The following is an 11,592-nucleotide window of genomic DNA, read 5'->3' on the forward strand; positions in this document are numbered from 1 at the left end:
TATCAAATCATATAGTACTAGAAGATTTGACAAAAAATGCATACAATTAAACAAGTTCAAATTTGAGTTTCTACAACGGGGAACATTACGGCCAAGCCTAATTATTGAGCTTTTAGAGTATCCTAGCGAACCGTTATGTTTCCAACTTCTATAATTTAGCTCATTCTAAACCTAAAAATTAGTATTTCATTAGGATTGGTTAGAGTAATGTCAAGATATAAGATTAATTGAGTAGTTAGGCGGTATCATGTAGGCATCAATATAAAAGATAATTATGAGACATAGGAGTATTATTCTATGTTGACATATCTCTTTATTTTTGGGAATGATTTTTTGGTATTATGTTGACATAGGAATTATATTCTATGTTGACATAGGAGTTATAATTTATATGTAACTTATAAAACGTTAAAAGAGTTGTTAGAAGATTATGATTAAAAGAGAAATGAACTCTAATGATGTATTTTAAAATTATGCTTTAGCATAATATGGTTTAGTTTAAAGAGCTCGCTGGGATGTAATATCTCCCCCTCATAGTTATTTTTTCCAAATGACATTGAAGAAGAAAGAACATTGTTTTTCAGATGTTGTAGTTTAATTATTTGTATTGTAGTGTTTACGGTAGCTTTGTTATTGTTATTGAAAACTCATGACTTATTCTTTGGTTTTAACGTAATTGTACAAGTCTGTTATGTAAATTAAATCAAATTCTTGTCATAATCTATTACCGATATGAAGTACTTTGTATTATATATATTCTAGATCATAATATAAAGTCTTACGTAATATCAATAAAACGAGTCATTCTCAAACATTTCTGAAAATAACCAAACACAGGCAAATAAGAATAATGAGAAAGCCATCAAATCACAAGACATTTGAAACCAGTTAACGACGAAGTCAATATTTCATTAGTTTGTCAATCTTTAAATTAGTTGTGTTTTTTTTAACTTTTCAACCTAATATGTGAGAGTGTAGGCAGTGACGGATACAAAAATACTGATGTGTCGGAGCAAAATTTTATATGATAAATATTTATTGAAAATTTTTAACAATACAAAAGTGATATAATAATAACATCATTATCATCATTGAGAAAAATATTTGAGATTATAAATATTATCCTATTATATATTAGAAAAAATAAAGATTCATCAACATCTATAAATTAAAATTGTTTTTTACGTGTCTTTATATTTAAAAAATATGGTAGAAATTATTCAAAATTTCATCTAAAATGCATTTACGTATTCGATTTTATAAAATTCATGAGCAAACACTTTTTTATGATATAAATTTCCATTTAACTGAGACAATCTATTATTTTAGGAATGGACAATCATTAAAAAATCAAAGACTTAACAAATATAATCGGAAGAATAGTGAGAACAGTTGCCCATAATCTAGTGTACCTGGATCCGTGGTTGGGTGCACATTGGTAAAGAAAAATTTGTAGAAAATGTTATAGAGTGTCCTAAAAACATTTATTAAAAGATAAATTTAAAATTTTTGTCTTCATATTGATAAATTCAATCAAATCAACTTTTTAGAAATCTAAAATTTATTGTTTTCAATATAAATTTTTTATTTTTTTGTTTGCTTTTTTTTTTTTTTTAACTAATGTGAGGGACGCATACACGTTGGCACTTGTGCAGGATCGTGCCCCACTTTGTTTTTGCTTTCATTGGTACCCTTCCTATATATTCATTGTTCTCCATCAACAGTCCAACAATTATATATGTACTGTAGTATTAATTATCAATAGTGTATAGTATCTCACTAAATCTTTTTAAGAAATCTCACTAAAACTAACAACTTGTACCAAAAAAAGAAAGTAACATTCAACCAAGAATTAGTTTTAGTGAGGTACTATACACTATTTAGTCAATATTTTCTTCAATTTATCAAAGCCAAAGAAGATATTTCATTGATAATCGTCAAAGTAGAGAATGTATATCTTATTTAAAAATAAGAGAACTCACAAATAATTATAAATATGTATTGTTTGAAATTTATATGTATATATTACCCCTACTATTCAAAAAATTTAGATCCATCATTAATTAATATCTTTGAGTTGAGCACAATACATGGCCTTATGCTGCTTGTGCCCGACTGAATTCGCCTATTACATAAAAGAAAATGTTAACTATAGTGCCCCGAAACACTAACTAATAAGAAAAACTAAAATAAAAATTTTACATTGAAAAGTAAAATGTTCAACTTTATAAAAATCAAAAAATCATTTTTATAAAAGAATCTATTTTTCCTTCCTTAACTAATGTCATGAGAACACCGATAACATAAGCCTTCCATAAACTATCTACTTCTAAATTACTAACATTCTCCATTATCTACTAAACTTTTATTAAGATATTTTATTTTCTCCATGACCCAACCAACAAAACCATGTGTAAGAATAAAGAATACATAATTGACAGGGTGGATGCGAAGGTTATACTTAGAAAGAACACTTGGGAAGTCAATATTCCACGTGGGTAGGGAGGGCCCTAAAGTTAAAGTATCATCATAAAATAAAAGTGAGTGAAGTAAAAGAATAGTGCACAAGATCCAAGAAAATTGGTTACCGTACCTTAGTGACGCAATTCTATTCTATTCAGTGTAAATGTAGTTGTTTGTGCCCATTAGGCATTAGCTACTTCCTTCATTTATACACCACCCTTGTAGCTAGCTCCATTGTCATCTCTCACTCAACACTACTATTGTCCTCAACAACTACCACTCCAATGCATTTTTTTCCCCTAATTACTTCATATACCCCCCTTCTAGTACATCCTCTAACCGCCCCCAACCCAAAACAGATAAACCTCCTATTCTTTATCTTACCTTAGTCACTGACATTATTTCACCATTTTAGAACGTTTCACTATCAAAACGGTTGATAAATATCAAATCAGCTTAAGAATTGAATACATGGGCCCACGCCACCCCATCCATCTCTTTCTTCTTTATGATCCATCATTGTGTAAAATTTTACTGATGCCACCTTCTCTTTCTAGTTCCCACATGCTTTTGTACCTTCAATCTTCGTTTTAGCTACCAATTACCATTTTAATTCACATTTTACTTTTTTGGATCGTACTTTACTTCTTAGCTATCCATCCATATATGGTTGCCAATTGCACAATATGTGCATATTTTATTTTAATATCTCTAGGTATAGGATCCTATAGAAACTTCCCTTAATAATTATGCATCAATATTTTATTTTGCCAAATTATAACATCATTTGGCATTGTATCCAATATAGGAATAGGAACCTACCCTTAATGATATCAAAATTATCAATATCTATAGATGCTGGCTTTAGCCTACAAATAAAGGTATTTCGAGACAAAATAAAATAATGAGTGGCTATGAAGTCTCTATAAAAGAAAATTAAAAGTACTGAATTTTGAATATATTTTTTGGTACATGGTACCTAATTAAGGTTAGAAATTGTTAAGTTGATTATTGTGGGGGACGACAGTAAAGAGATGTTGATTTTTTGTGTGGATATGAAACACTATTACATCTGTGAATTACATTCTGCATCAAAAACTTGTCGTGATGTGTGTCATATACTAAAGAATATCCGGGGGCCCCTACTTGATGATTAGAAGATAAAACTATCTTGCATTAATTTGAATTAGCTTCCTTTGTTTTCTTGTCTTACCTATTCCTAGTTATTGACAATTGTCATCACTATTCAAAAATGTGTTTTCTTATAGACACGCACGGGCAAATGTTTGCGACCTAACATAAAGATTAATAAAAGAAATATTGTCACACAGCCCAATGATCATATCTTATCTATATATATATACACATACACACCATAGTACTACCCACTGAAAATTTGCCTTCTAATTAAACACGAGTTAAAAACTATGTTTTATCTTTCTTCTTTTAGTACATAAAATAGTCCTTCAAAAATGGGGGTAAAATAGGGAAGTAAAAAATGTCCTTCAAAAATGTGAAAAAGATAGATTTTGCAAGAATGAAGATTCTCCTGCGCGGAATGAAGATATGATATCTTAACCGAATCATACCCTCGTTGATACGAAATATGCAATGATTATAGGATAACGGAAAGTAACAGTGCGAGTCATGAAAAATTGCTTTGCTTGCTGCAAAAGTATGTATCGAGTGAGTCTGTTTCTCACTCCATGACCATGATCCCCAAAACCAACCCACAATCACATCATGAAGTCCACACACTATGAGGCAGAGGAATCTTAATCCTAACCCCATGTGCTACCCCTATAAACCATTGCCCCTTAATACTATACTAGTACCCCCCCCTAACCTAACTAGTACGACGTGACAATCACGTTCCTACCGCGTTACTTGCAAAAATCATTATCAAAAATTTCATAACTAAAACGACGGCCAAATCAATACCAATATGCAATTGCAATAATCTAGCACTAACAGGGACCAAACAAATGTAGTATATACTATAGATTATTCTTTTTCTGAAGGAGACTATAGATTATTCTTCTCCTCTCACTTTTGCAGCAGTTTATAGTGACAAATTAAATTAAACAAAACAAAACAGTTGAATTTCTAGAATTTGAATTCTGATTGATCAAAATTCTACCAAATAGTTTCATCTTTATGTATTTGTTTATATACAATAACAAATATTCCCCCATTTTTCACTCATGTACTGATTTTGTTGTACTTGGTGAAAGTAGAGTGGATTTGGTAGATTTAGTTCCAAAATTGGAAGACTCTTCTCACATGGGGTGAGGGTAATAAGATCAATTTTTCTCATCGTCTCTAACACGTGCCCGTAACTTACACGCCATTGCCAATCCCAACAATCACTCTTTCAACCCAGATTCTTCACTATGCGTTGCGTTGGTTAATTTTCTTCCTTTTACCATTTTCACTTTTTGCAATTTTTTATACATACTCCACTGAAATCATAATCTGTATGAATAAAAAAAACAAAAGAAAAAAGAGGATATGCAATCATACAATCACTGACTTTGTTGTACCTTTTTAATGGCAAAGGTTAAAATAAAGAAACGGACACGGATTTTAAGGGAGAGAGCATAAAATATATGAATCATGAAATCATCGTTTTGTTCTTCATTGAGTGAATTTACAGAAATTCTGCACAATTAAGCTTCGTAAAAACCCATTCAAAGAACCAACCAACGAAACTACCTTAATTTCTTTTTCTTCCATAATTAACCCAAATATTATTAAATCTATACACTAAATAATTAAAGAGTAATCTCAAACTGACATTAAACATAGATTAAATTCAAATTCAAATACCTAAACTAAAATGTCAGCAAAGTGGAAAGTTCGAACTTTTCGAACAGATGCTACATCATAATGTTATTGTTAACGTTCATGGCTTCAACTGAACCCACTCGTAGCGTCCTTCCAACGGAACATCCTTCACAATATCATAATTATACCTTCAAAATCATTTTTCAACAATCATAATCTGAGTTTTGAAAAATAAAGCAGAAATATATATAGAGAAAATGAATATTGAACTTACTTTTCTTGAAACTTTTTCTGAATGTTTTTCTCAGCAGCAGAGAAAAATTCTTCAAGCTCAAATCCCGTTGGCATATTTTTTGGAGATGAAATCGGACGGTTAGAATTTGTTTCCATCGACTCAAACTCGTTTGAACGAGAACGACTCATCTCTCTCCTACACTCACAAAATATTCTGTTTCAGAATTTTGTTATGAAATGAAAATGTGAACGCGTAAAGTTAGTTATACACACACACACACACACACATATGAGAGAGAAGAATCAAATCAGTTACTAAGATTTTGAACGGAAAAAATTGTGGCTGTTAGAAACATATCATTTATTTCATCATGTTTATTTTTTTTTTTTCCTAACTCAAAAACTGTAACTAACTTAAAGAATCCAAAGCAAATTCAAATTTCAAAAACCTCTGAAATTCTTCTTCACTGTAATTGCACGTCGACGTTTCAACTTGCGCGCTCTCCACCTGTAAATAGAAACGTTTAATGCGTTAGCGATACATTAAATTTAGTAAAAATGAGAATAAAATTAATTACTGAAGAAAAAAACGTGACAAGTACTGAAATTAATTAAGAAGTTCAAGAAAATCTATAAATAAAGGCATTAAATTGTTCATTTCAGTTCATGAAATTCAAATTGAATTTCTCTAACCTCTAGATCTAACGATTTGATCCTTTCTTCATCGAGTTGAACGGATCCATTGCTTGAACAACAGGAAGCTGGAAATTCTTCTTCGGAGATATCACCGGAGGATTTTTCCTCCTTTTCCGGCTGCGGAAGAATTGTCGGCGTTGAGAATTTACGGTTGTTGATTTTTCTTCTCTTTGAAGTTTTTGGAGATGAAGTTGTAGCTTCTTCCATGGCTAATGCAGCTTGAGCGCGAGTCCTGACACCTATTACCTGAGAAGAAATCTCCATTGATGAAATTCTGCGAAGTACGGGAGTCTGAAACTGTGATACGAATTTCTATTCACACCTCACTCTGGCTTTTCAGGTGTTATAGTGCTTTTTCTGCGATTTTTCTGGCTTTGTAGAGAGAGAGAAAGAAAGAGTGAAAGTTTGGTATGAGAGAGAGAGTGTTGATAACGAGCGTGGAGTACGGAGACGACGAAAATATGTGATGATAAGAAATTGAACGGCTAGGATTGGATGATTGCTTTTTCGTAGTGGTATGTGTGGTCCAGTCTCCGTTAATAGTGACGGGGGAATCTCAAAACGGGGAATTTGACGGCGCCGTTATGTGATTAAACGAGGGAATGACACGTCGTTGTAACTAACGGGGGATGAAAACGGAGAAACGGTGTTTTGTTGGAATTGGAATGGGAAGAGGATGAGGATCGATTATGACTTTGCACTTGCAGACTGCGTTTGCGTTTGGATTATTCTTTTGAGTGAAAAGTACGTTTGGAATATACAACCCAGAAAACGCGATTATTTGCAAGTGGAAAATTATGAATTATGCTATTGAGATGAAAATAATCATCATCATCATGTATTTGCGTTTGTGTTTTAGGAATTCCGTTTGGTGGAGAACCGGTCTCAAGCAAAATAATTGCGTTCAGAACAGAAAATTACTAATTTATCCTCCACTGCGATTGTGAAATGCAAAAATGCCATTTTTGTTTTGTCTGAATCATGTATCTCCACATACAAACTACAAAGATTAATTTTTTTAGCTGACTATAGCAGCAACCGAGTATTTTCATTGTTGAATTTAATTAAACTGAAACATCTGGTTAAACAGGAAGAGATATTTTATCATTTTATCCAAGTATTTTTGGTCCGAAAATATATTTATTATGCATGCTACTAGTATATATTCCCTAAAAAAAATAAAAAAAATGCATGCTAGTATAGTTTTTTCTGTTTGTTTGTTGTCACTACAATGTTGGCCACACGACAAGAGCGTTTGGCGTTTTATCGCCGTAACAATCATATTGCACAATTCTCTAGCAAAAGAAATCATAGTGCATAATTCATCTTTATCCTTTATTACACACACTCCTTTGGTTAGGCTTTCTTTCTTTGTTTTGGTAACAATTCTTTAGGCTTTTTAAGAGGGGATGGAAAAGAGGGCTTTTTGGAGAAAAAACCTTAGATGTTACTCTATTGATTGATGAAAGTAGGAAAGGTAATGAAGAGTCAATGTTTACTTACATGACTATTTTGGGTAATAAACAGAAATTAGTTCATAGGAAAAACTTAACTTTTCATTCAATAAGTTGGCCTCTAATTTTCTTTTTCTAGATTTATTCTTTCCATTTCTTTATTGAGGGGTGGTTTTGAGTCAATTTTTAACTTAAAATCACCCATCTTCATCGTTTTCTCTCTATCTTAATTTAAATAAGTGATTTTTACATAGATCTAGGTTTTTTCTTCGTGATTTCTGTCTTGTTGCGATCTTCATTTGATTCAAAGATCGATTATTCAATCAAAGGTTTAGACGTCAACGTTGCAGTTTCGAAGACATGGATATTCCGGTCACTTTAATTTTATCATAATTTTATCATATTATGTCTAGTATTAAGTGTTATTTCTTATTATTTTATGCAGATTAAAAAATAGAAATAAATAAATGAGCATAATAAATTTACAAGTCATACTTATTATCAGGTGTTAATCATTATTATAAATGTAGAACAGTAAAATGAATTTTGAAAATGTACATAATATTAATGAATTTGAAGATAGAAATGAAATAAAATGGTTAATATTTTTACATTGAAAATGACACTTATTTAAGAACACTTTTGTAAATGTAGCATTCGACATAAGATAAGACAAAAAACAGTTTCAATAGTGCATTTAATTTGCATATACACCGAAAACTTAAAACTTGTTATATGTGCGGTCAATGAGATCGCTTTATGAAGAGTGATATTTGAACAACAATTTGGTTGACAATTTTTTGAACAACCATAATTTACAAAAAAAAAATATGTATTTGTACGAAAACAAAAGCAATAGAGAAATAAAGTAAAAAGTAATGTGAGTATGAGAGAGAAAGTTGTCACAAAAGTTGTCGCAAAATAGATCTTCAAATATCATTTCTCATAATGTATTGTTTTGTATAGCTAGTTTCTAAAATATGTATCTACCGATACTTATTTAACATAATTTGATTGGACATGTATGTAAAAATATTTTACACCGTCAATACATCAAAGTTAATCTCTTTAATAATTCAATATTTTGAATATGTTATCGCTTTCTTAAGAAGACGAAGGGTGTCAGTTAACTTGTTAATTTTTTTTCTACCTGATTTATTTCCTACTTTTAGCGCACACACGTTGATTAATATTTATGAATGAAACAATTTTTTATGAGACTATACTTACCTCATAATCAAACTTTAGATTATCAAAACCCTTTTCGTAAGAATTGAAGGGTCCAAACAAAAGAAAACGCACCCTAATTAATTGTATTTGTAGACAATATATCTTGAAATGATGAACCAAAATGATACTATGATTATTCTAAAAAGAGAATTTGATTCCAATTTCTAAAATCGTTCATTTTGTTTGAATGGCAAAATGCATATATTAAAAATTGAGAAGTGAGTACAAATTAATGGGTACTCAAATCCATTATAGAAAATAAAAACAACAAAAATAAAACCTACAAAGATAGGAACAACAAATTAAAAGGCAAAGAAGAGTTGTCCAAAACAAAGGGGCAAAGGAACAAAAAGACCAAAAAAGGCCAAAGAACTCAAACATACCAACAAAGTACTCCACAGCCATAACAATTAGGTGACGAGACAGATTTATTTCAAAAGACAAAGGGAGGGTTCAATGCCTAGTTGTAGAAACCACAAGACACGTCGATAGTCTACTTGAAAATCACTTCTAAGATGAGAACCTAATTTGATCCATCAATAGCTCAATATTCGCAGTTATGTTTAATTTGATTTTTTTTTTGGTCAGGTAGTGTAGTGGTTAGAAATTCATTTTTAAAGTGAATAAGTGGGGTGTCCGAGGTTCGAACCCCGGCCCCTGCATATAATAATGCATTGTCCCTGCCAACTGAGTTATGCTCACGGGAACTTTAATTTGATTCTTATTCGCTCAAATTTGGATATTTACGGATCAACCATACCAATTTAGGGATGGAGTTAGAAGGGAGACCAACAGAGGCCACGGTCCCTCCATATTTTTCTAAAAAAAAAAATCATATTAATATGCTATATTTTTTTTTCACTATAGTTGTTTTTTGTAAATTTTATATGATTTTGTATAATGAACTTTTTTACTCAATATATTTAGCCTTGTATACATAAGTTTCAAACTTTAATTACACGAATCCTTAACTAAAATGTATAACATTGTGAAATAAAGTGAAATTTTTTCTGCAATTAGAAGAACCTTGACTAGTTTGTTGCAATTTCACTCAAAATATATGACTTATTGCATGTAGTGTTGTTTGCGCACTCTCAATCACTACCAACGATTCACTGCTCGTGATATTATCTTTAATTTCTCCTCCTACCTTTGCATTCTTGTTGTTTCTTATTTTCTTTCTCTACTATTAAAAAATCTTCTTTAATCTCGTCACACCGAAAGAAGCCTCAAAGAACTTGTTTTTCTAATATCTCTAAAATTTCTTATAATTTTCAATACATATTAACTTTGGATATAACACATAATTTCTTAAATTTCTTGTGTACATTATATATGCTTATAAAAATTTGTTTTTTCTTTACTATCCTATACTCTTAAACTTAGTCCCCTGAACTAAATTTCTGGCTCCTATGAGAAGTGTGCGAGGGAACATAACACACATGGTCATTTAATTTTGGACCATATGGGTAAGTATAGAAATCAATGTACTACATGATGATCAAATACACATGTTGAAAGTGCATTTACACGTGGGAACGAACATAGATCAATACTCAAGGGAAGACATGCCAACTTAATTACCTTACTATCCATCCGCCAAGCAAAAAATATAGCACTTTAATAAATTTTGATTATGAAATATATACCAGAATCTAAGATCAGGGACAATTATCATATAGATTTTTTTTTTTGAAAGAAAGAATTATCATATAGATTTTGTCCTCTCAAAAAATAAATTATCATAGATTTTGTGTCCAGAATAAAATAATCACTAAGTCTACATTTAGTCTAGTCTACATACAAGACATATCCAAATTCAAGCTGAAGTTATGGTTAGTGCAAACAGAAGTTTGACCATTTGTGCTAACTTGTGTTGGCTAAGATAGTAAATTTAATCTGTAAATAAAGTTGATTACATAATTATTTATACTTTGAGACTATTAAATGATTATGAAAATAATTTTATCTCTTTCAATTCATAAATACCTTTTTCCTCACCTTTTAATTTCTTAAAAGATTCTCATTCACAATTGTTTTAACTATATAATACTTGTGTACTTCTATCTTTGTTTTTTTTTTAAAGAATGTACATAGTTTCATTTGCTCTTGGGACAAAAGGGAAGGAGAGTAAGGGATTAATTAATGATTTGGCACTTAGTGATTTGAGCAATTTCAAAGAATGATTGTATTTTTTTTCCCTTTCTAATCTGTGTCCATTTGTGTCGAAGGTGGTTGACTACATTATGGTTTCGTCTTGAAAATGGTTTATAGTTAGAGAAAAATGTGTTTCTTGTCTTATTATGAATGGTATATGATATCATTGGATTGCATTTAAAGGAGGTAGCGCCTAATATGCTTGGTCCTATTTTTCTTATAATTTTTTCTTAATTTATAATGAGTTTGGAGTATCATCCGTTTGCTATTATAAATAGTTTTGAGGCTAGTTTTGATGAGTCCCACCAATAAATAAGAGGTCCATTTGAGCACTAATAAAACAAACATGTCTTGGACATTTATTGAAACCTTCCCCTAAAGTTTTGGATATTTCGTATAAAAATATTTATTGAGACCCTCAAAATAGTGAAGAGAGAAAGTACCTCCGTAGCTCATATTCACCGCAAACACCTGATTTTTTCACTCCATAATTTAAGTGCCTATTTAGCTTAATAGGAAAAAAAAAATCAAGAAGCTAGAGAGTGAACCTAATTTCAATCACTTCTTGATT

The 11,592-nt window shown here is 30.9% G+C and overlaps 1 protein-coding gene across 2 annotated transcripts; it reads right to left on the reverse strand.

Annotated features, from left to right (window-relative positions):
* Positions 1-5,069: 5,069 nt before the first annotated feature.
* Positions 5,070-7,017, reverse strand: LOC11426282 (cyclin-dependent kinase inhibitor 3). Of its 2 annotated transcripts, none has more exons than XM_024783292.2 (4): positions 6,178-7,017; positions 5,934-5,992; positions 5,525-5,680; positions 5,070-5,416 (listed from the first exon to the last, which is right to left on the reverse strand). In XM_024783292.2, the coding sequence occupies exons 1-4, from the start codon at positions 6,442-6,444 to the stop codon at positions 5,377-5,379; spliced, it is 522 nt and encodes a 173-aa protein (XP_024639060.1). In that variant the 5' UTR covers positions 6,445-7,017; the 3' UTR covers positions 5,070-5,376. The 2 variants fall into 2 exon arrangements, with proteins under 2 accessions (XP_024639060.1, XP_003611764.1); XM_003611716.4 differs by having other exon boundaries at positions 5,070-5,438; positions 6,178-7,011.
* Positions 7,018-11,592: the final 4,575 nt, after the last annotated feature.

Source organism: Medicago truncatula, chromosome 5 (genome assembly GCF_003473485.1).
Source record: "Medicago truncatula cultivar Jemalong A17 chromosome 5, MtrunA17r5.0-ANR, whole genome shotgun sequence".
Classification (NCBI taxonomy): Eukaryota; Viridiplantae; Streptophyta; class Magnoliopsida; order Fabales; family Fabaceae; genus Medicago; species Medicago truncatula.

Coding starts and splice junctions, on each gene's coding strand:
- LOC11426282 (XM_003611716.4), bottom strand. CDS start 6,444: ATGGAGATTTCTTCTCAGGTAATAGGTGTCAGGACTCGCGCTCAAGCT. Junction 5,993..6,177: donor TCAAATCGTTAGATCTAGAG/GTTAGAGAAATT, acceptor TTCTATTTACAG/GTGGAGAGCGCGCAAGTTGA. Junction 5,681..5,933: donor AGTGAAGAAGAATTTCAGAG/GTTTTTGAAATT, acceptor TTGTGAGTGTAG/GAGAGAGATGAGTCGTTCTC.